The sequence below is a fragment of the Cetorhinus maximus genome, chromosome 19 (genome assembly GCF_964194155.1).
Source record: "Cetorhinus maximus chromosome 19, sCetMax3.hap1.1, whole genome shotgun sequence".
Taxonomy (NCBI): Eukaryota; Metazoa; Chordata; class Chondrichthyes; order Lamniformes; family Cetorhinidae; genus Cetorhinus; species Cetorhinus maximus.
Window position 1 is genome coordinate 91,026,851 of NC_135897.1, and position 26,020 is coordinate 91,052,870.

At 44.3% G+C, this 26,020-nt stretch overlaps 1 protein-coding gene across 3 annotated transcripts in view; it reads right to left on the reverse strand.

The window, feature by feature from the left end:
- Nucleotides 1-570: 570 nt before the first annotated feature.
- fgf12a (fibroblast growth factor 12a) overlaps nucleotides 571-26,020 on the reverse strand; it is a 230,875-nt gene continuing 205,425 nt past the window's right edge. For all 3 annotated transcript variants that reach the window (XM_078564377.1, XM_078564375.1, XM_078564376.1), the window contains exon 5: nucleotides 571-958. In XM_078564377.1, the coding sequence (XP_078420503.1) occupies nucleotides 837-958 (122 nt within the window). In that variant the 3' untranslated portion in view covers nucleotides 571-836. The remainder of the gene's footprint in view (nucleotides 959-26,020) is intronic.

Consider the following 26,020-nt stretch of genomic DNA (forward strand, 5'->3'; position numbering starts at 1 on the left):
TAGATCATTCAACACGTGTGAGCCCAGTAGACACAGATCCAATTCCTACCTTGTCTACTCTCAAAGGATGGGTCTAGCCTACTTTCAGAGAAAGGACAGAGACTGGAACTGGATAAGAACTTCCATGGTGGGAATGGGTGTGAAGGTGAAGGGTGAGGGGAGAAAATCAAATGAAATGCAGTCTACTTCCCAGAGGCCAACTGTCCACTAAGCCAAAAGATGTGGTGGCCTTCACACACAATAAGAGTTGGACATCCTCTTTATGTTTGACCAGGTGTCCTTTCCTCCCTTAGTATTGGAGCATCGCTAAGATGACATGGCAAGTTCTGGATCGTGACAACGTTGGTTGGCCCAGTTAAGGTGTGGCTAACACCGCCAGAACACAGAGCCCTGCATCTGCTGTCTGAATGGACTGTGATGGGCTGATTCCTCGCGTGAAAAATGGAATAAACGTGGTGGATTCTAAACAAAATCCTCTCTTCAGTTTTAAGGTTTTCAACAGTTGAGAAGCAAGAAAGGCCTTTGGATTCTGAGGGATATTTGTTTCAAATCTTAAACGTGTAGCGTGAGTTAAGTTTCTTTCTTTATTTAGTGTTTCGTAGATGAGTTTACCACAGAGTGGAGAGTTTTGCATAAGAGGAAACAGAATGAAAATCAAGTCCTGATTTAATGTTTCTTTTCTCTTTCAGGCAATGGCTTCATCAGTTCGTCTAAAGGATTGCATGTTCAAAAAAATCCTCTCTCCTGGATTTTTTTTTCTCTAATTAAATTCTTTTTGTTTAATTTTGTAAGTTGTGCATATGGGTCCAGTTCAGCTTGCTGATGCCTTGCTCCTGCTATGTGGACTCCTCTTGGTTGACTACCTTGCCTCCGTTCATGGTTGGCGTTCCTGAACTCTTCCGTGAGCGTCCGGCTTTGTCCCCGATTTCATGCATCGATGGCTCTCTGTACATGCAAACTGGAAAAGAGAAAAAAGAGAAAAACAATGTGAGGTCGACCTCAGATCCACTTGTTCCCTGAGACAAAAAAACCTGGTAACTGGGGGAATTCCTGCCCAGTCTTACGTCTGGCTCATGTGAAAACCGTGACATTTCCCATCAGAGTCCTTGAAGGCACCTTCACTCTGATTAGAATAAAAGGCTAACTGTTAATTCCTTGCAGGGCAATGAGCAAAGGCTTTTACATTGCCAAGTGCAGGCAGTTCAATGTCACAGAACGGTTACAGCACAGGAGGAAGCCATTCGGCCCATTGTGTCTGTGTTGGCTCTCTGAAGGGGCAACTCATTTAGTGCCACTCCGCCTCCTTCCTGTAGCCCTGCACATTCTTCCTTTAGAGAAAATAATCCGATTCCCTCTCAACTGACCCTGCCTCCACCACACTCTCAGCCAGTGCATTCCAGATCCTAACCCCTCGCTGTGTGAGAAAGGTTTTCTTCATGGCACCATTGCTTCTTGTTTAAACCTGACTAAAGAGAACTCTCCCTACACATCAGTTCAAAACAAGCCTACCCTTTACTTTAACGGTTTCCGACACCACCAAGACCACAATGTTTCTCAGCCCTTGCTCTCTCCAGAAACACATCTACTTGTCCCTTGCCCCAGTGCCAGCTTCAATGTCCTCTTTGGTGATCTATTCCAGTTATTCCCTCCCTGAACCTCCCCACCTCTCTCTCTCCTCCTTTAAGTCACTCCTTAAAACCTGCCTCTTTGATCAAGCTTTTGGCCACCAGTCCTAATATCTCCTTGTGTGGTTCCATGTCATATTTTATTTGAAAATCACTCCTGCATAGTGTCTGAGGATGTTTTACCAAGTTAAAGACACTGTATGCATGGGGGTTGAAATTTGTCTTGGATGGTGCACCATTTGTCTTGGGTGTACCATATATTTAGCTGCATTGACTGCGATTGAACTAAATATTAGGCAGTGTTTATTACAGGTCGCCAATCTATTTAATTAAATAGAATAGAGATGGCTAGGCAGGTGAGGTGTTGCAGCTGCAGTATGTGGGAGCTGGTGGACACCGGTGTGATCCACGGTGACCATTTCTGTAGCAAGTGTTGGCTGCTCGAGGAACTTCGGCTCGGAGCTGATGAGCTGGAGTCCGAGCTGCGGACATTGCGACACATCAGGGAGGGTGAGAGCCATCTGGACGCTGTGTTTCAGGAGACAGTCACGCCATTTAGATTAATTACATCAAATTTGGACTGTGGTCAGGGACAGGAGGGTGTGACTGCGAGTGAGGCAGGTATGGGGATCCAAAATTTAGCTTTGGAGGAGCCTCAGCCAGTGCCCTTGTCCAATGGGTATGAGGCTCTTACTCCCGGTGTGGATGAGGGCACAGATTGCAGGGAGGATGAGCAGTGTGGTACAGAGCGCCATTCAAGTAGGGGGAGAAAAGAGAAATGTAGTAGTAATAGGGGATAGGACAGTTAGGGGAATAGATACTGTTCTCTGCAGCAAATACAGGCTTGTTGTTGCCTACCTGATGCCAAGGTTAAGGACATCTCTTCTGGGCTGGAGAGGAACTTGGAGTGGGAGGGGAAGGATCCATTTGTTATGGTCCACGTAATTATCAATGACATAGGTAGGACTTAGGAAGAGGTTCTGCTGAGGGACTATGAGCAGCTCGGGGTTAAATTAAAAAACAGAACCACAAAGGTAATAATCTCCGGATTACTACCTGAGCCACATGCAAATGGCGTAGGGTAAATATGATTAGAGAGGTAAATGCGTGGCTCAAAGATTGGTGTGTGAGAAATTGGTTCCAATGCATGGGGCACTGGCACCAGTACTGGGGAAGGAGAGAGCTGTTCTGTTGGGAGGGGCTTCATTTGAACCATGATGGGACCAGTGTCCTGACGAATTGTATAACTAGGGTTGTAGATAGGACTTTAAACTAATTAGTGGGGGTGTGGGTTCAATTGAAGGGAAGTTTAAAAATCAAAAAGAAACGAAAGAGCAGAGGTGCAGGGTAGTGAAGAGGCAAACAATAATCAAAGTGCAATAGGAAGGGGCTGAAAATATAAGCAGGAGAGCGCAGCGGAAATCAGAACCAGAATGAGCAATAATGGTAAAAAGTCAAAGCTTAAGGCTCTTTATCTGAATGCAGGCAACATTTGTGACAAGATAGATGAGTTGGTGGCACAAATAGAAATAAATGGATATGACTTGATAGCTATTACAGAGTGGCTGCAGGGTGACCAAGACTGGGAACTCAATATTCAAGGGTATTCGATGTTCCAGAAAAATAGGCAAAAAGGAAAAGGAGGTGGGGTAGCTCTGTTAATAAAGGAAGGTATCAGTGCAGTGGTGAGTAGTGATATAGGTGCAATAGATTATGATGCGGAATCAGTTTAGGTGGGAATAAGGAATAGCAAGGGGAAGAAGTTATGGGTGGGAGTCGTCTATAGGCCCCTGAAGATTTGCCTCACTGTAGGACAAAGTATAAATTGGGAAATAATGGAGGCATGTAAGAAGGGCGCTACAGTTGTCATGGGTGATTTTAATCTGCATATTGACTGGGCAAATAGATTGGCAGGGGTAACATGGAAAACAAATTTGTAGAGTGCATCAGGGGTTGTTTCTTAGAGCAATACATTGCAGAGCCTACCCGGGAACAGGCTATTTTTGATCTAGTAATGTGTAATGACATGGGATTAATAAGAGATATCGTAGTTAAGGATCCTCCGGGGGGTTGCAATCACAAAATGGTAGAATTTCAAATTCAGTTTCAGGACGAGCAACTCAGGTCTCAAACCAGTGTCCTCAACTTAAATAAGGGCAATTCCAGAGGTATGAAGAAAGAGTTGTCTAAAGCGGGCTGGGAAAATAGACTAAGGGGAAGGTCAGTGGATGAGCAGCGGCAGACATTTAAGCAGATATTTCATAACACTCAGCAAAAATTTATCCCGGTCAAAAAGGTCTCAAGGAGAAGGATGAACCACCCATGGCTAACAAAGGAGGTCAAGGAGAGTATCCAATCAAAAATTAAGGCATACAAAGCGGCGAAAACTAGCCAGGGGATTAGGAATTTTTTAGGAACTAGCAGCGGGTGATTGAAAAGCTTATAAAGAGGGAGAAAATTGATTATGAAAGTAAATTGGCAAGAAATATAAAAACAAACAGCAAGAGCTTCTAAGGGTATATAAAAAGGAAGAGAGAGAGTGGCTAAAGTGAGCGTGGGACCCTCGGAGGATGCAACTGGGGAATTGATAATGGCAGCAGGGAAATGGCAGATAATTTAAACCAATATTTTGCATTGGTCTTCACGGTGGAGGACACTATAAACACCCCAAAGATAGCAGATAAGCAAGGAGCTAATGGGAGGAAAGATCTTGTAACAGTCTCTATCACATGGGACAAATTATTTGACAAACTAATGGGGCTAAAGTTAGACAAGTCGCCAGGACCTGATGGCCTGCAACCAAGGGTTTTAAAAGGAGTGGGTGCAGAGATAGTGAAGGCATTAGTCGAAATATTCCAGAACTCACTGGAATCGGGGAGAGTTCTGGTGGATTGGAAAACCGCTTATGTGATTCCCCTGTTCAAGAAGGGAGGGAGACGAAAGCAGGAAACTATAGGCCAGTCAGCCTAACATCTGTCATTGGGAAAATGCTGGTGTCCATTATTAAGGAAGAAATAACAGGACATTTAGAAAAGCTTAATGCAAACAAACAGAGTCAACATGGTTTTGTGACAGGGAAATCATGTTTGACAAATTTGCTAGAGTTCTTTGAGGATATAACAAGCAGAGTTGATAAAGGGGAACTGGTAGATGTAGTATATTTGGATTTCCAGAAGGCATTCGATAAGGTGTCACATAAAAGGTTATTGCACAAGACAGGAGCTCACGGTAATGGGGGTAATGTAAACGTAGACATAGAAAATAGGAGCAGAAGTAGGTCATTTGGCCCTTCGAGCCTGCTCTGCCATTCAAATATGATCATGGCTGATCCTCTATCTCAACGCCATATTCCCGCTCTGTCCCCATACCCCTTGACACCCTTAGAGTTTAGAAATCTATTTCCTTATTAAATATATTTAGTGACTTGGCCTCCACAGCCTTCTATGGTAGAGAATTCCACAGGTTCACCACCCTCTAAGTTAAGAAGTTTCTCCTCATCTCAGTCCTAAATGGTCTACCTCGTATCCTGAGACTGTGATCCCTTGTTCTGGACCCCCAGCCTGAGGAAACATCATTCCTGCATCCAGTCTGTCCAGCTGTCATGAAGAGATATTAATGTCTATAATGTTATTGGAAATTATTTTTAAATTGTAATTGCAGTATGGTCTGTGCCTGTGGGTGTGTCTATGTGTGTTTTAATTGGATTAAAGCCAGCTAGTCTGGGTGCTTTGATGTATTGTAGTTTTGAGATGTTAATTAGATAAACGTAAAGAGGAAAATGTAAAGAGTACATTTGCATTTGTTGAATAAATCATTCAGAAGTATGGGTAAAATCTTGCATCTAGCTGACAGACGCCAAGCAATGTGTTTATATTACTAAATAAAATTGACGGAATGAAAGGATTATTGTTAGGAGAGGTAAAATTTACAACCTAGTAATGTATTGGCATGGATTGAGGATTGGTTAATGCACATAAGGCAGAGGGTCAGGATTAATGGGTCTTTTTCAGCTTGGAAAGACGTAACTACTGGAGTGCCACAAGGATCAGTCTTAGGGCCCCAATTATTTACTATCTATATTAATGACTTGGAGGAGGGGGCAGAGTGTATCCAAATTTGCTGATGACACAAAAATAAGTGGGAGGGCATGTTGTGATGAGGACATAAAGAATCTGCAAAGAGCTGTAGATAGGTCGAGTGAGTGGGAAAAAACTTGGCAGATGGAGTTTAATGTAGGAAAGTGTGAGGTCATGCACTTTGGTAGGAAGAATCAAAAGGCAGACTATTATTTTAATGGAAAGACACTCCAAAAAGGTTCAGCACAGAGGGATCTGGGTGTTCTTATGCATGAAACACAAAAAGTTAGCATGCAGGGGCAGCAAGTAATTAAGAAGGTAAATGGAATTTTGGCCTGTATTGCCAGGGGGTTGGAATTTAAAAATAGGAAAGTCTTGTTACAACTGTACAAAGTGTTGGTGAGGCCACACTTGGAATACTGTATACAGTTTTGGTCTCCGTATTTAAGAAAGGATATACTGGCACTGGAGACAGTTCAAAAGAGATTCACTAGGCTGATTCCAGGGATGAAAGGGTTGACTTATCAGGAACGGTTAAACAGGTTAGGCCTTCATTCATTAGAATTTAGAGGAATGAGGGATGGTCTTATCGAAACATACAAGATTCTGAGGGGGCTTGACAGGGTAGATGTTGAGAAGATCTTTCCACTAGTGGGGGAATCTAGAACCAGGGGACATAGTTACAGAATAAGGGGACACTCATTTAAAACTGAGATGCGAAGGAATTTCTTTTCCCAGAGGGTCGTGAATGTCTGGAATTCTCTACCCCAGAGAGTTGTGGAGGCTAGATCACTGAAAGTATTTCAAGAGGAGGTAGATAGATAGAGGAGATATATCGGCGGGATGAGGGCTATGAGGAACTGGCACGAAAGAGGAATTGAGTCCTGGGGCAGATCAGCCATGATCTTATTGAAAGGCGGGGCAGGTTTGAGGTGCCGAATGGCCTACTCCTGCTCCTATTTCCTATGTTCTTAATCTGATATCCCAAGCTTTATGCCACGAGCCAAGAAGAATTTGTAGCCCATGACGTATAAAATCACAAATTGTTATTGGTTTTGCACTGAACCAGTCACAACATTAAATCCTGAAGGGCAAGAGTAGCACTAATGATAAGGATGAGAAAATTCAGAAACACACCGCTCAGGTTTAATTCGCAAATAAACTGAGGTGGCTAATGTTCCATTTCTTCCCTTCCTGCCCATCCCCAATAACACACCGGGGGAACTGGCTGTTTGGCCCCTGGATAATTAAGATGATACATTCTGATGTTGCCCCTCCCAGTGATTGCAGTGGAAGTGGTAACTGGGGTCAGTTCGGTTGTGTGGGGACTAATGGTTTAAGTCTATGAAAAATGTAACCAGGGCTTGTGGAGGAGCTGAGAGGGCATTTTCTGCCAACATACTAACTCCTTGTCACTTAAATTTGTGCAGCTGTGCCTCAGGTAAGAGAACTATACCAAAACAGCCTCTTTCTGGCATACCTTTCTCTTCTATATCGATGCTACTCATGCTACTCCTTCCTTCCTCCTAAGCTCTGAATATCCTATCCTACACAATCGTCCTGCTCCCTATGTCTTAACAAATCACAGATCTTCCATTCCAACTGATTCATTCCCTCACCTCCCACTTCCTTTCCTCCTACAACCGACAGGTTTTTGTAACAACAGAGCTTAGCGTCAATTAGTTATTGTGTGTATATTTCATCTCTGATTTTTGCATTTAAAACCCTGTTAATTTTTGTCCGATTATGCTCCTCAGAAGCGCCATGCTACATTTTACTGTATTAAAAGGGCTGTATAAATAAGAGGTATAAGTTGCATTTATGTAGCACCTTTAACAACCTCAGGAGGTCACAAAACAATTTTCAGCAAGTCAAGTGCTTTTGGAATATAGTCACTGCTGTTGGAAACATGACAGCCAATTTGTGCACAGCAAACTCCCACAAACAACAATATGATAATGACTGGATATAATCTGTCTCAGCGATTGGTGAAGGGTAAATTATTAGCTGCAGGACATTGGGGAGGATGCACCTGCTCTTCTTTGAAACAGTGCCATGGGGATCTTTCCATCTACCTGAAAGACAGGGACATGGTTTAATGTCTCATCTGAGAGACAGCACTTAGACAGTGCAACCTTCCCTCAGAAGTGAACTGGGAGTGTCAGCCTGGCATATGCCCTCAAGTGTCTAAGGTGAGACATGAACCCAGGACCTCTGTTTCAGAAGTAGGAGTACTACCCACTGCACTATAGCTGAGACCTGCAAGCTACTGGCACTTAAAAGAGACCAAGTTGTGATTAAAGCGGAAGATACAGGAATTTGAAAAACATCCTGTCACCATGTGAGCCATCAAAAGGTATGGACCTAACACATTAATATTCACTGACTCTGAAAATCCCACATATTAATAATTGATGATTGTGCAAGTGTTACACATTAATATTTGATGGATGAATATTAATGCTTAACACTCACACAAAAACACAAAAAGACGAATTCAATGTTGTCATGAAGTCAGCAATTATTGAAAGTTTCCAAAATATTTTTATAACATTTATTTTTAGTGTAACTTATTTTTGCTAATCAGGTGGGATGTTAGTCGCTGGATAAAAGAAATACCTCTCTATTTCAGCAGAGAGTGCAGGTTTTAAGCACTGTCAGGACAGGTACAGCACGGGGTTAGATACAGAGTAATTCTCCCTCTACACTGTCCCCATCAAACACTCCCAGGACAGGTACAGCATGGGGTTACATACAGAGTAAAGCTCCCTCTACACTGTCCCCATCAAACACTCCCAGGACAGGTACAGCACGGGGTTAGATACAGAGTAAAGCTCCCTCTATACTGTCCCCATCAAACACTCCCAGGTCAGGTACAGCATGGGGTTAGATACAGAGTAAAGCTCCCTCTACACTGTCCCCATCAAATACTCCCAGGACAGGTACAGCATGGGGTTAGATACAGAGTAAAGCTCCCTCTACACTGTCCCCATCAAACACTCCCAAGACAGGTACAGCACAGGGTTAGATACAGAGTAAAGCTCCCTCTACACTGTCTGCTTAACATGCATCAGACCCTAACTAAGAAGAGCCTCCTCACTGCACCAACAGTTCATTTTATGGTGCATTAGTGAATGTGCTAAGAGAATTAAGTAGGTATTAAGAGAATTCATTAAGAGAATATCTATCACAATAAAATGTCCCGTTTCTAGCTGAGTTTAAGTGCACGCTGAGCTTAAGAAATATTTGAAAAAAATGTTGATTTTTGATTTTTACCTCAATTGTTCCCAACTCTTCCAGCCCCCCACCTATTCTTTTTGGTTACTGGCGTAAACAATAAAGCACAACATAGTCGACGCTAAAATAAAATTCCAGGCTTAAAACAGTGCGAGAAGGATGAAGCGTGTGGAGGGGGGGTGGGGAGCAGGGGAGAGGGGTGGAGGGGGAGAAACTGGGTTTATGGACTGACCGCGTTTGGAGAAAAATCAGTGATGTTACAGGGAAACAGATAACTAATTTGTTGGTGAGTATATTGCTCATTTATCTTTCAAAACTTGTGTAATTTATGAGTATTTGTAATGTATAATTAGTAGTTGTAAGGTCTACTAGCAGTAGTAAAGCTTATTGGGAGTAGTCGGGTTTATTAATGATAAATTAATTAAGAAAAAAGTCATAAAATAATGAACACATAATAAAGTTGGCAGGGCAGTTGATGTGTTGCGACTGAAGAAGGTGGGCACTGCTGGCTACCAGCACAATCCAAAGCAAACAGTAAGTATCTGCAGCCTGAGGATCTTCAGCCCAGAGCCACTGAGCTGCAGGCACTGCGATGCATCAGGGAGGAGCAAGTTACCTGGACACTTTATTCAAGGAGGTGGTCACACCCCTTGGGCCAGGCAGAACTTTAGAGTTGGTGAATGGTCTGGGACAGGATGTAACTGCGAATCAGGCAGGTAAGGGGAACCAGCGTGTAGTGATGGAGGAGCCTCAGCCCCTGACTTTGTCCAACAGGTATGGGGTGCTCGTTACTTGTGTGGATGAGCAGGAGGACTGCAAGGTGGATGACCATGGCACTATGGTGAAGGATGCCATTCAATTGGGAGGAGCAAAGAGGAATGTAGTTGTGACAGGAGACTGCACAGTCAAGGGGATGGATACTGTTCCCTGTGGCTGGGACCGAGGGCTCCAAAGGTTGTGTTGCCTGCTTTGGTGCCAGGGATAAAGACATCTGCTCACAGCTGGAGAGGGACTTGGAGTGGGAAGGGGAGGATCCAGTTGTGATCCAGGTGATCAAGGCTGGGAAATAAACATTCCAGGGTACACAATATTTCATAAAAAACAGACAGAATGGCAAAGGATGGTGGCGGGGTGGGTGGTGGGGAGGGTGCCTCGATAGTAAGGAATGACAGAAGGACATTAGTGAGAAAGGTCCTGGCCTCAGAAGATCATGAAGCATAATCAGTATGGGCAGAAATTAGGAATAGCAAGGGTCAGAAAAAACTGGTGGGAGGAGTTTATAGGCCCCTTAACAGTACTTATCCCATTTGGCAGAGCATTAAACAAGAAATTATTGGAGCTTGCAACAAAGGAAATGTAATAATTGTGGGTCCTTTAATCTTCATATAGACTGGGACAATCAAATTGGCAAGAATGGTCTAAAAGATGTGTTTGTAGGATGTTTTTGTGACAGCTTCTTGGAACAATATGTTGTGGAACCCATGAGGGATAAAGCTATCTTAGATCTAACATTGTGTAATGAAGCAAGGTTAATAAGTAACGTCACAGTAAAAGATCCACTGGGAAACAGTGATCATAATACCATGTTAAGTTTGAAAGTTACATAGTCCAATCACAAACAAGATTCTTGAACTTAAACAAAGCCAATTTTGGTAGACTAAAAGGTATGGAGGTAAATGAACAGTGGGGAGCATTGAAAGAAACAATTAAAAATGTTCAACAAAAATACTAAAAACTCAGCAAGAAAGACCTATCCGTGGCTCATTCAGGAAGTTAAGGATAGTATTAGATTAAAAGATAATGTTGCAAAAAAAACAGTAGCAAGTCTGAGGATTGGGACTGTTTTAGAGACCAGCAGAGGCCCACCAAAAATTTGATAAAAAGAGGGAGAAAAAGAATATGAGCATAAACTAGCCAGAAATATAAAAACAGATTGTAAGAGTTTTTACAAGTATATAAAAAGGAAGAGAGTAGCTAAAGTAAATGGTTCCTTAGAAACAGAGATAGGAAAAATTGTCATGGGGAATGAGGAAATGGCAGACACATTGAACAAATATTTTGTCTCTCTCTTCACAATAGAAGACACAGTTTCCATACCAGAAATAGGGGGTAACCTATGGGCTAAAAGAGTGATGAAATTAAAGAAATTAATATCGGCAGAGAAAAAGTATTTGAGAAACTTAAGGGACTAAAATCTGCCAAATCCCTGGAACCTGATGGCCTACACCCTAGGGTTCTAAAGGAGATAGCTGTAGAGATAGTGGATGTGCTAGCTTTGACTTTCCAAAATCCCTTAGATTTGGAATGGTCCCATCAAATTGGAAGTTGGTAAATATTACAACACTTTTTAAGAAAGGAGGGAGACAGCAAACAGTGGACTCCAGACCAGTGAGCCTAACATCAGTTGTTGGAGAAATGCTGGAATCTATTATTAAGGAAGTCTTAACAATGCACTTAGAAAAGCACAGTATGATTAGAACAAGTCAACATGGTTTTACTAAAGGGAAATCCTGTTTGATAAATATCTTAGAGTGTTTTGAGGATGTACCTAGCAGGGTAGATAAAGGGGAACCTGTAGATGTAGTATACTTGGATTGCCAAAAGGCATTCGATAAGGTGTCACACAAAAGGTTAATAGGCAAGACAGAGTTGGGGTAATATATTAGCACGGATTAAGGATTGGTTAATAATAGAAAGCAGGGAGTGAGCATAAATGAGGCCTTTTCAAGTTGGCAGGCAGTGAATAGTGGAGTACCATAAGGATCAGTGCTGGGGCCTCAGCAATTTACAATCCAAATAAATGACTTAGATGAAGAGAAAGAGAGTAATGTATCTAAGTTTGCTGATGATACCAAGCTAGGTGGAAAGTTAAGCTGTGGGGAGAACACAAAGAGGCTGTAAAGAGATATAGACAATTTAAGTCACTGGGCAACAAAATGGTAGATGGAGTATAACGTAAGGGAATTGCGATGTTATTCACATCGGTTGTAAGAATAGAAAAGCAGAATATTTTTTAAAAGGTGTGAAACATTCAACTGTTGATGTTCAAAGAGACTTGGGTGTGCTCATACAAGGAACACAGGAGGTTAGCATGCAGGTGCAGTGAGCAATTAGCAAGGCAAATGGCATGTTGGCTTTTATTGCAAGGGGATTGGAGCACAGGAATAAAGAAGTCTTGCTACAGCTGTACAGGGTTTTGATGAGACCATATCTGGAATACTGTCTGCAGTTTTGGTCTCCACATTTAAGAAAGGATATACTTGCATTACAAGCGATACAGTGAAGGTTCACCAAAGTGGTTCCTGAGATGAGGGGGTTGTCCTATGATGAGAGGCTGAGTAAATTGGGCTTACACTGTCTGGAGTTTAGAAGAGTGAGAGGCGATCTCATTGAAACCTACAAAATTCTGAAGGGGCTAGATAGACTAGACATTCAGGGGCTGTTTCTGCTGGTCAGAGAATCTAAAACATGGGGGCACAGTCTCTGGATAAGGGGACAATCATTTAGGATTGGGATGCAGAGAAATTTACTTCACTCAAAGGGTTGTGAATCTTTGGAAATCTCTAGGCTAGAGGGTTGTGGATGCTCCATTGTTGAATACATTGAAGGCTGGGAGAGACAGATCTTTGGTATCTCAGAAATTAACAGCTATATGGGCGAGAAACTGGAGTTGGAGCCCGGGGTCAGCCATGATCATAATGAATGGTGGGGCAGCCTCTCGATGGGTCATATGGTCTACTCCTGCTCCTATTCCTTTTGTTCTTGTGCTCCAACAGACCATTCACTACACAGCACATAGACAGGGCAACAGGGAAGATGCCACACTACAACCCAAATGCTCTCAGTTTGGAATACACAGCTCCTCCGAACTGTTAATGTCGCTGGTCAGTGAAATTGCCTTCGTGAGGACACATGGTTGGGGCGGGGTGGGGAGGCACAAGGTTGGTAACTGAGTCCCATCAACGCACATTGTCCACATTAAGAAACTTAGTCCCTTTAACGAAGGAATGGCAGAATTGTAGTGCGATCAAATGGATTCGCTGGAAAGTCTGTTTCATAAATAGGCACAAAAAAAATCCTGACCCTGATTTCAAGCTGTCCCTTCAGCTACCTGGGCCTCACGCTTGGGAATTCCATCCCTAAATTTCTTTACTTCTCTCTCACCTCCTTATGACACTTTCTAAATCAATATCTCTTTGACCAAGCTTTTAGTCACCTGTCCTAATATTGACTTGTGCAGCTTGGTGTCAAATTTTGCTTGATAATCACTCCTGTGAAGGCCTTTACTATGTTAAAGGTGCTATATAAATGCAAGTGTTGTTCTTGTTATCTTATTTTCTTGCTTTTCTTAAGTCTTATATATGTGTATCGCAATGCTTCCTCCATTTTACTTCATGTCCAAATAACCTACTTTTATTTGTTACCTCTGCTGCGAAGGGCTTTAAAGATCTGGTTTACCCCTTCCAATCTCCTTTTGCCCATTTTGCCAACTCTAGTGTCCCTTCCTGTCAGAGCAGCGGGGATTTGGCACTCGTTTCTGAACTCGATCCAACACATCATTGTTCTTTTGAAAACTGAAAGACCAAAGTTCCAGTCAGAGTTCCAAATCTGGCCTCAGTAATGATATATTAAAAGGGGCTTAACTTATATACAAATATATCCCTGCGCCAGGTTGGGTTTCTTGGTAATTTCCTACTTACTGGACACTTTCAGTAATTGGCCAGTACTTACATTCATATCCCTTCCCCTTGCTAATGCTGTGCTAGCTTAACTCAATTGATAACTCTCAGTGGTTTGTGGGCTCAAGACCCACTCCAGAGGCTTGAGCTTAAAATTTAAGCCTGCACTCCAGTGTCAGTACTGAGGGAGCGCTGCACTCTTAGAGGAGGAGCACTGAGGAAACACTGCACTGTCAGAGCTCAGCATGGAGGGAGTGTGGCACTGTCAGAGGGTCAGTACTGAGGGAGTGCTGCTCTGTCTGAGAGTCAGTACTGAGGGAGTGCTGTACTGTTGGCGTCAGTACTAAGGGAGCGCTGTGTTGTCAGAGGGTCAGTACTGAGGGAACGCTGCACTGTTGGAGGGTCAGTACTGAACAAGCACCGCAATGTTTGAGTCAGTACTGAGGGAGCACTGCACTGTCGGAGGGTTCGAACTGAAGGAGCGTTGCATTGTGGAGGGTTAGTATTGAGGGAGTGCTGCACTGTCGGAGAGTCAGTACAGAGGGAGTGCTGCACTGTGCTGGTGAGTACTAAGAGAGTGTTGCACTGTTGACAGTCAGTACTAAGGGAGTGCTGCGTTGTCGGAAGATCAGCGTTGAGGGAAACCTGCACTGTTGGAGGGTCAGTACTGAGTGAATGCTACACTGTCAGAGGGTCAGTACTGAATGAGCATGGCACTGTCAGAAGGAAGGGCAGTACTGAGGGAGCAATGCAGTTTCAGAGGTGCTGTCTTTCAGATGAGAAGCTAAACTAAGTCTGAGTCTACCCTCTCAGGTGAATGTGAAAGATTCCACTGCACTATTTTGAAGAAGAGCAGGAGCGTTCTTCCCAGTGTCCTGAGCAATATTTCTCCTTCAGTCAACATCGTTAAAACCCTAATGACACTAACGTGGGAATTTGCTGTGCATAAATTGGCTGTTGCATTTACTACATCACAACAGTGACTACACTTCAAAAAGTGCTTCATTGGCTGTTAAGTGCTTTGAGATGTTCTGAAGCTGTGGACGATGCTACAGAAATGCAAGTTCTTTCTTTATCTTCCTCCTTGTGGTTTCTTGACCCTACCATTCTTTCTGCTCACAAGGGAGATACCCCAGGGCTTTGCCACCAGCTTTTCTTAGTTGGTCACTGTGCCCCAAAAGGTCTGGAACAAATTTTCAGCAACTCCCGCAAATTCCAAAACAGGGCAGAGTTAAGCCCAAGAAGGAATAATTGCAGCATCCCCTCAGTGCCTAAGATTGTTACAACAGAGTTCGAGGGGCAGAGAGCGAGAGAGAGAGAGAGAGAGAGAGGGGGGAGAGAGAGAGAAAGGAAAATGGCAGCCCAGCAGTTACAACTTTGACATGTTATGGTTAATCTAGTGAATTATTGAATCAGAGCAAATAAATTCTCAGAAAAACACACCTGTTTACTGCACTCATGAACACTGTACATCTAGGGCTGTTATAAAGCTCAGAAAGCAGTAAATAATTAAAAAAAATATATATACTACATTGATTAAATCTCTATCGTCTACTTCCTACCTGTAGGAAACTCGTTCGAGTTACCAACAGTCACAGATTGCAACTCTTTTCGAGTACAATCACAGTTCTTGGTTTCCGGGAGTGGGACATGAACCCACAACCCTCTGATTCAAAGGCGAGGGTGCTATGAACTGAGCCACTACTACAGTATCACAATTCTTTTTTTTATATAAAACAAGCAGTGAACCACACAGGCTGAATCACAGAAGTACACTGTATATGATACACCTTTACAGCACAGTAAGGGAACACGTACAAAACAGAAAATGAGCAACAAAGAGTCACAAAACAGAAGGTTCAAGCACATTCATAAAGCCATCTTACAGAGTTGAATATAGATACCGAGAGGATACAAAGAGCCATAATTAGCAATTTGAATGCGTATGTTAATTACACATGAATAGGAATTACAATAGTAGCAAGAGACAGCATCCTCCCATTGACCTAGATAGGCTGGCAAACATCCGATTCAGGACATCTTAAACAAATTGAGCTGAAATCACTTGACCCGAAGTTCGAGATACCAATTAAAAAAAAAAGTTTCAACTACACTTCGAAGAATGGATTCTTTGAAATTTAGTATATGAAATCTATACAGATGTGCGCTAAAGGCAGCCGCAGTGTGGAGATTCAACTCAATCTCTTTGCCTAATGTTTTTTTCCCTTCCTCTCTTCTGTCCCCAAGGAATACAGGGATGTGCATTGGACTGCAGTTCACCCTGCCAGCGCCCAAGATACTGACTCTTCCTTGTGGCTCAGTGAGTAGCACTCTCTCCTCTGGGTCAAAGGTCATGGGTTCAAGTTCCACTCCAGGGACCTGAGCCCATAATCCAAGCTAACACTCCCGATGGCAGTACTGAGGGAATGCTGCACTGTCAGAAGTGCCGTCTTTTGGATGAAGTGTTAAACTGAGATATCCATTTTTTATTATGAACAGATAAATGCTTTAGCAATGTTTTAATAACCGTTCAGAAAAAAAACATTAAGTACTCGTTAAGTACAGCACAACATGATGTCAGTGCCAAAGTGTCTTGTTGGACACCTTAAGATTTTGACAAAGAGATGGGCTGCTTTACTTACATGCAACAACAGTTTATAAATATATAACACCAAGAAAAATGTCCAAAGGTGCTCCACAAGAGTGATTGTTAAACAAAATTTGACACCAAGCCACATGAAATTATATTAAGGCAGGTGACCAAAAGTTTGGTCGGAGAGGTATATTTTAAAGAGGAGGAGAGAGAATTGGAAAGATGGAGAGGTTTAGGGAGGGAATTCCAGAGCTTATGTTCTAGATCGCAGATGAGCAAGAAGCCAGAATTGGAAGAGAGCAGAGATCTCGGAGGGTTGTAGGCTGAAGGATGAGAGCTCTAAAATTGAGGTATTGCCAGATTGGGAGCCAAAGAGTGCAGAGGGCGCTGGTGAATGGTACCTGAGTTAAAATATGGGCAGCAGGCTTTTAGATGAACTGGAGGTTACAGAATGTGGAAAGTGGGAGACCAGCCAAGAATGTGTTTGAATAATCAGGTCCAGAGGTAACAATGACGTGGATGAGGGTTTCAGAGTCAGAGGATGAGAGAAGAATGTGAACAATGATGCCTGTAAAATATTACCACACAGGCACACATGTCGAAGCATCGCGTGCTTAATAAACTTTTCATTGATGGGCCACTCATTTGGTAAAAGCAGTGCATAACAGAAAAACATAAACCAGAAGGCCCCACGTCTGGTTCCTGGTCTGCACTGATTGATCTAATCTCTGTTGAGGCATCACTAGTTGTGACAGGTTTCATCCTCGGGAAGGAGCAAAGTCAGATGGACTTCCTGCTCTTGCTATCATGCCTGTGCCTAATCGCTAAACTCATGGAAAATATACAAGTGTGTGTGGATAAAGGGTGAGGACTGAGTTTCAGCTGAGATGCTCTCTTACACATTCCCCCAGTTCTTTTGTCTTAACATCGATGGCTATGCCTTCAGCTGTCTAAGTCAAAAGCTGTGGGATTCCATCCTGAAGCCTCCCAGCCCCTCTCTCCTCCTTTAAGTCTCTGCTTAAAACCAAGTCTCTCTTGGGCCAAATTTTTGACCTACTATCTTAAGTGTCCCCATTCTTCGCCTCAATTTTCTTTTGCCCGATTACCCTCCTGTGAAGCAGCTTGGTGAATTTTCACTAAAGGCGTTATATAAATGCAAGGTGTTGTTGTGATTGAGTACACTGCTGACACTTGCTGCCACGTGAAAATTATCCACTTCTGCTTGGTCATGGCGGGGGGGGGGGGGCAGATTGAGAGGAGGGATGCAAATTAGGGAGAAGGGATGTATTTTGGACTTTAGCTTTGCCAGCAAGGTACCTAGTGCAACAACAACTTGCTGAGTCACTTAAATCCTGCGCCCACTAAACAATTTCACTGGGATTCACTCAGATGGTGGGCACAGAGGTGCATCGCAGCGTGTGTGCATTATCATTTGATAAAGTACTTTTAAATTATTGAGCTGCTGAGATGCCTGTTCTTGATGTGCTGCGTTTGGAATGTTGCCCACCGCCCAATTAGCAGCATCTCATTCAAAGTTGGTACAAAAAAACTCCCAAAGCATTTTAAATTATTGAAAGGGTAAGAAAGCCTTTTGCACATCCCCTGTGTGGATATTGCCAGTTAATGTCAAGGAAGGTTCAGCTAACACATGCAGCCATGGACCGGGGGAGGGAAGATGCCCGCAATCCTCTGGAATGCTATCTCAGCCTCTTTAGGTCTGCAAGGTATGAAAATGGGATCCTGTCTCTTGAAGCAAAGACAGAAAAAGCAAGGATGCACGCAACAGGATACAAAGAGAACACTGCCCGACTAACAGTGACCAGAGTAAAGCAACAACTCAGAACCGAGCCCAAAACCAATCTTCAACACTAGAAGCTAAAATTGGGAATCAGTGACAGCAAAGAGCTGCCCGCACAATCCTCCAATATTCATCAAAATACTTTTGAGGCTGGTGTTCAATTAAAAATTTCAAAACTGGGATGGATAGATTTTTGTTGGGTAAGGGTGTTAAGGGTTTACAAAACCAAGGTGGGTAGGTGGAGATATAATACAGATCAGCCATGATCTGACTGAATGGCGGAATGGGCTGGTAGGCTTAAATGGCCTTCACACTCAAGGAATTATGATCTCGTGCTGGCAGTAATGCTCAGAATTTACAGTACAGAAACCAGGCCATTCAGCCCAACAGGTGCTGATGCTCCACAAGAACCTCTTCCCACCTTAGTGGCATATCCTTCTATTCTTTTCTCCCTCATGTGTTTATCGAGCTTCCCCTTAAATGCTGTTTGCCTCAATAACTCCATGTGGTAGTGAGTTCCACATTCTCACCACTCTGGATAACGGAGTAGGAGGTGCACTTTGGAAAGTTGCTTGTTCTTAGAATGGAAGAACATAAGGAATAGGAGCAGGAGCAGACCACACGGCCTGCCGAGCCTGTTCTGCCATTAATACCATCATGGCCGCTCTTGGGCTTCAGATCCACTTTCCTGCTCACTCCCCCACACCCCTTGATTCCCTGAGAGACCAAAAATCTGTCTCTCCCAGCCTTAAGCGCATTCAACGATGAAGCACGCGCAATCCTTTGGGGTAGAGAATTCCAAAGATTCACAACCCTTTGATTGAAGTAATTTCTCTTCATCTCAGTCATAAATGATCAGCCCCTTATCCTGAGACTGTGCCCCCCCACCACCACCACCATGTTCTAGATTCCCTGACCCAGTGGAAAGAATCTCTCAGTGTGTACCCTGTCAAGATCCTTGAGAATCTTAGCTTGCGAGGTTATGTCTAGTAATTTTAATGGACAGAAACTCACAGGCTGCCATATTCCCAAGGGATTCCCAGTGAGCAGAGCTCCCCACAGGAGTGCTGGAATAGGGAATCACTTGTCATGTTCAATGTCCAGCCTCATTTTAAGCTACCACAGCTTGCAGCACTGAGATGGATCAAGATAAGCCAATGCTGGGACACTCCTAGAGAAATGAATTACCAGGTTCACTTCAAGCCATTAGTGAGGATGAATTTCAATAGCTGCATATTACATGATTTTAATTTTTTTAAAAAGCTTTTAAAAGTAACCGTGGAAATACGATCACCCGAGACAAAAATCACCACAGGTGTGTACGTTTCCTCGCCCAACACGGACTGTACCGATTCACTTGTGCCACACAGACAACAAATTCACCGGGGACCTGGATGCCGTGTGTTGTGATATCGTGAAATGAGAGGGAGAGTCGCCAAGTTCCTCTGTTGGTTTATTTCTTTTCAATGGTATTTGTAATTTCAGTCAGCAAAGGAAAACCTCACAAGCAGATGGTAACTGACCCAACGAATCAGAGGGATGCAAGGGTGAGCAAAGTGGGCATTTCACATCAATCACATTGACAATACTTGTCAGTGTACCGCTTTCACATTGAGAGTAGCCCAGCATTTTGGGACAGTGTTGGGTACAGTTCTGAAATGTATTGTGGGAGATACCGCTCATGAAGAATTTATGAGTTTCTATAAATGATCAGAAATGTTATTTAAAAGAGAGGAGGGAAAGAGGATAGGGAGGGGGAAGGGGATAGGGATTGGGAAGGAGATAGGGAAGAGGGAGAGGAGGGAGGGGGAAGAGGATGGGGGGAAGAGGATGGGGAGGAGGGAATGAAGGGGGAGGGAGGGGGAAGAGGATGCAGAGGAGGGAGAGGAGTGGGGGATTGGGAGGAGGGAAAGGATGGGGAGGAGGAAGAGGAGAGGGAGAGGATGGGGAAGGGAGAGGATGGGGAGGAGGAAGAGGAGAGGAAGAGGATGGGGAGGGGAGAGGATGGGGAGGAGGAGAGGGGATGCTGGGGAAGAGGATGGGGAACGAGGGAGAGATGGGGAGGGGAGTGGGTGGGGCGGATGGGGAAGGGGGGGGAGAAGCAGATGGTGGGGAGGGGGAAGAGGTAGGGAGGGATGGAGGGTGGGGATGGGCAGGAAGAATAGGAATGGGAGGAGGGAAGAGGATGGTCAGGAGAGGATGGGAAGCATCGGGAGGATCCAAATCAAATAACCTTTAGGCGACCCACCAAGTCACAACACCTCACAGTACGTTGCATTGCTATTCACGCTGTGGGTTTGAAAGACTTACCCCTGAGGAGGGGTGACTGCAGGTTTAGGCAAAGAGTTGGGTTTTAAGATGTTTTTTGAAGGAGGTTATGGAGATGGTGAGGCAAAGGAGTTCAAGAGAGAATAGTTATCAGCAGGTTGGAGGCTCTCCTGCCAATGAGGAAATGATGGGGAGAGATCGAGAGAGACACAAAAAAACCAGAATGAGAGGAATGAAGGGTTTGGGGATGGAGTAGGGTTGAGGGGATGATAAACCTGGAATTGATTGTAGAAATAGGTTATGCTGAGCCCAAGAAGAGGTTAAATATGTGGACAAGAATTCTAAATTGAAAGCATTGGGGGATAGGGAGCCAATTCAGTTCAGTGAGGGTTGGGGTGATTGGTGAGCCAGACTTAATGTGGGATAGGACACATGTTGCAAAGACTTATAGAAACTGGAGTGTTTGGGGGTTGGAGGTCAGGAAGCCCAGCAGGGAGATCATTGGAGTAGTTGAGTGTAGAGGTGAGGAAGACATGGACGGATGTTTTACTGGTGAAGAGGAGCAGGAAAAAGGCAGAGGTAGACAATGTTACAGAGGCAGTGGATGTAGTGGACAGCTCAGAATAGGAAGCTTGTTCAGCGTGGTTGAGCTGAACTAGGGGAAGTCAAATGGGAAGTTAGAGAATAATGCGCACATTACTGAGAAATGCCGACACGGTCAGGGAGATTGGAGATGAAATGAAGGCTGGAGATTGGACGAGAATTGAAAAGGACAGAAGAGTTGAGGTTGAATTCCTTTCTTGTTAGAGAATGGTGGGTGATAATGGTGATGTTGAAGGTAAGGGGTGCCTGGGGAAGGGGGAAAGTTGGCACGGAGATCAGGAAGTCGGGGGTTGGTTATGTAGTTAGGAGTTGGGAAGGGGGAGGGGTTCAAAGGGACAGAAGATAGAGAAGGTGAGTTTGCAAAGGCTGAGAGGAGTTGGGAAACAGCAGCAAAGAGCTTGTGGTTAAGGGAAGTTGCACCTTGGTGGGAAGCTGAGAAAGAAAAACCAAAGAAAATAAAAAACTACAATTGAGAGGTAATTTCCCTCTGGAGTATCAATGACTTACAAGTTTCAGAGCTCCTTTTCCAGATTCTCCAAATACAGAAAAAGACAAGTCCATGTAGCCCAATTGACTCAATAAAACACACACCATCTTCCACACAAACATACTCACACACTCACACATAGACACAATCCCACACAGACACACACAAACATACTCACACACTCACACATAGACACAATCCCACACAGACACACAAACATACTCACACACTCACACATAGACACAATCCCACACAGACACACAAACATACTCACACACTCACACATAGACACAATCCCACACAGACACACACACATACTCACACACTCACACATAGACACAATCCCACACAGACACACACACATACTCACACACTCACACATAGACACAATCCCACACAGACACACACACATACTCACACACTCACACATAGACACAATCCCACACAGACACACACAAACATACGCACACACTCATACATAGACACAATCCCACACAGACACACACAAATATACTCACACACTCATACATAGACACAATCCCACACAGACACACAAACATACTCATACACTCACACATAGACACAATCCCACACAGACACACACAAATATACTCTCACTCACACATAGACACAATCCCATACAGACACACAAACATACTCACACACACATAGACACAATCCCACACAGACACACACACATACTCACACACTCACACATAGACACAATCCCACACAGACACACAAACATACTCACACACAGACACAATCCCACACAGACACACACACACACTCACACATAGACACAATCCCACACAGACACACAAACATACTCACACACTCACACATAGACACAATCCCACACAGACACACACAAACATACTCACACACACATAGACACAATCCCACACAGACACACACAAACATACGCACACTCACACATAGACACAATCCCACACAGACACACATACTCACACACTCACACATAGACACAATCCCACACAGACACACACAAACATACTCACACACTCACACATAGACAAAACCCCACACAGACACACACAAACATACTCACACACTCACACAGACGCACTCACACAATCTCACACAAACATACTCATACACTCACACATAGACCCAATCCCGCACACAAACATACTCATACACTCACACAGACACACACATACGCACTCACACTCACACATTGTGTGGCATCTTGTGCTTTCCACCATGCGAGTTTGATGGTGGGGGGACATTTAATTGGACAGGAGGGTCGCTGTTGAGGGCCCCACCACCTTCCCGTCTCCACCCCGATTAAGTCCCTGGTGGGAAAGCCCACTTAACGGCCTCTTCCCGCCACCACTAGTATTAACACAGTGGCGGGCAAGGGACTCAACATGCAGGAAGCCGGAAATGCAAAACCTATCGGGGTTGCTTGTGGCTCCCAGCGGGTCCCTCGTTCCAAAGCACTCAGTGACTGATTGAGGGATCCAGCATCAGGAAGGAAGGGCCCTGCTGAGAGCCACTCCCCTGCCCTTGCTGCCTACACCCCTCCCACCATCACTCACTTGTGCCTGCATCCATGGTGATCCTGGGTCTTGGGTGGGTGTAGTGCCAGCAGCAACCACAGCCTCCCCAGTGGCGTGGCCTCTCATTGGCCGGCAGCTCTTGGTGGACGAGACTTTTGCCCCCGTGAGTCCTTGATCCTGGAGAAGGCCCACCGCTGCCCAGATAGGTGCCCGACTGGCACTTAATTTGAAGGACCTTCCCAAAAAGAGGCAACGCGGGGCTCTGGATGGCTCTCCAGCTGACGGCCGAGATCCCCATCACCTCCATTAAATACTACCCAAATATATAAAAACACAAATCACACAGACAGACAGACAGACAGACAGACACACACACACACACACACACACACACACACATACACGGACACAATCCCACACAGACACACACCACAATCACACAGACACGCAGACACACACAATTCCACACACAAACATACAGACACACAATCACACGCACACTCACACAATCCCACACAGATACACACATACACAATCCCACACACACAGATACACAATCCCACACACACATTGACACAATCCCACACACAGATACACACCTACATACGCACATACATATAGACACAATCCCACACATAGACATAATCGATCACACAAACCCCCTCTCACACACACAGATAAATACAATCATAACACACAATCAAAGAAAATCATTCCTGTAACAAAAACAAAAATAGCTGGAAAAACTCAGCAGGTATGACAGCATCTGTGGAGAGGAATACAGTTAACGTTTCGAGTCCATATGACTCTTCATCGGAACTAAGGAAAAATAGAAATGAATAGAAAGCAAAGAAGAGATTGGCAAAGATGTCATAGACAAAAGGACAAAGGGGTGTTGACGGTGGTGATATTAGATCCCACACACCCCTTTGTCCTTTTGTCTATGACATCTTTGGCAATCTCTTCTTTGCCTCCACCTATCACAGGCCCTCTATCCAGCTCTACCTGTCCCACCTCCGCACCCCCCCCACCCCCCCCAACCAACTTATATTTCACCTTATTTCTATTTCTCCTTAGTTCTGATGAAGAGTCATTCAGACTCGAAACATTAACTGTGCTCCTCTCTGCAGATGCTGTCAGACCTGCTGAGTTTTTCCAGCTATTTTTGTTCTTGTCTCAGATTTCCAGCATCCGCAGTATTTTGCTTTTAAAATCATTCCTGTGTTTTATTAGTCAATTGATTTTTCCCCTTTTAAAATTACATTCACCATTTCTATTTAAAAAAATGCAATGCCATAAAAATTGTAAAACATACACATCCTTTTCATCCTGTGCTGACGCTTTTCTTCGGGCATTACTACTCGTTTCTATGATACATCTCCTAGCCATTCATTTCTCTCGGCACCTTCTCCCCAAGTTACAAGTGCACTTCCAAGGCTTTAGCCTCCCATGAGCCAGGATGTTCTGCAGTTATTGATCTGCTCAAATGCTCCCTTCACCCTCAGCTTTGATGCCCATGTCCCCAGCTAACCTTTACTTTCTCTATCCTCACCGTTCACTCTTGTCCGGCTCCCATCTCTGGTCCCACAAATCCAAGGAGGAAGAGATGTGAATATATCTGATGAATAAGCGATTTGGCCAATCATTGCCAGATCTGACTGGACCTCATCAAGTAATGTTGGGGTTTACCTTCTTCTACCAAATGCAGAAAATTCCTGACATTAAGCTGTGCCTCAGTCAATCACTTTGCCATTCCATACCAAACACACATGGCTTTTAGCTATTTTCTCATTCATACATGGGATGTGGGCTTCGCTGGCTGGGCCAGCATTTATTGCCTATCCCTAGTTGCCCTTGAGAAGGTGGTGGTGAGCTGACTTCTTGAATCACTGTAGTGCATGTGGTGTAGGTACACACACAGTGCTGTTAGGAAGAGAATTCTAGGATTTTGACCCAGCGGCAGTGAAGGAACGGCGATATATTTCCAAGTCAGGATGGTGAGTGACATGGAGGGGAACTTCCAGGTGATGGTGTTCCCATCTATCTGCTCCCCTTGTCCTTCTAGATGGTAGTGGTTGTGGGTTTGGAAGGTGCTCTCTAAGGAGCCTTGGTGAATTCCTGCAGTGCATCTTGTAGATGGTACACACTGCTGCTACTGTGTGTCAGTGGTGGAGGGAGTGAATGTTTGTGGATGGGGTGCCAGTCAAGCGGGCTGCTTTGTCCTGGCCAGTGTCAAGCTTCTTGAGTATTGTGGGAGCTGCATTCATCCAGGCAAGTGGGGAGTATTCCATCACACTCCTGACTTGTGCCTTGTCGGTGGTGGACAGGCTTTGGGGAGTCAGGAGGTGAGTTACTCGTCGCAGGATTCCTAGTCTCTGACCTGCTCTTGTAGCCACAGTATTTATATGGCTAGTCCAGTTCAGTTTCTGGCTAATGGTAACCCCCAGGATGTTGATAGTGTGGGATTCAGTGATGGTAATGCCATTGAACATCAAGGGGCGATGGTTGGATTCTCTCTTGTTGGAGATGGTCATTGTCTAGCACTTGTGTGGCGTGAATGTTACTTGCCGCTTCTCAGCCCAAGCCTGGATATTGTTCAGGTCTTGCTGCATTTGGACATGGACTGTTTCTGTATCTGAGGAGTCACGAATGGTGCTGAACATTGTTGATCATCAGTGAACACCCCACTTCTGACCTTATGATGGAAGGAAGGTCATTGATGAAGCAGCTGAAGATGGGTGGGCCGAGGACACTACCCTGAGGGACTCCTGCAGTGATGTCCTGGATCTGAGATAACTGATCTCCAACAACCACAACCATCTTCCTTTGCACCGGGTATGACTTCAACCAATGGAGAGTTTTCCCCCTGATTCCCACTGACTCCAGTTTTGCTAGGGCTCCTTGATGCCACACTCGGTCAAATGCTGCCTTGATGTCAAGGGCAGTCATTCTCAACTCACCTTGGGAGTTCAGCTCTTTTGTCCATGTTTGAACCAAGGCTGGAATGAGATTTGGAGCTGAGTGGCCCTGGCGGAACTGTGAGCAGGTTATTGATAAGCAAGTGCTGCTTGATAGCACTGTTGATGATTGAGAGTAGACTAATGGGGCGGTAATTGGCCAGGTTGGAT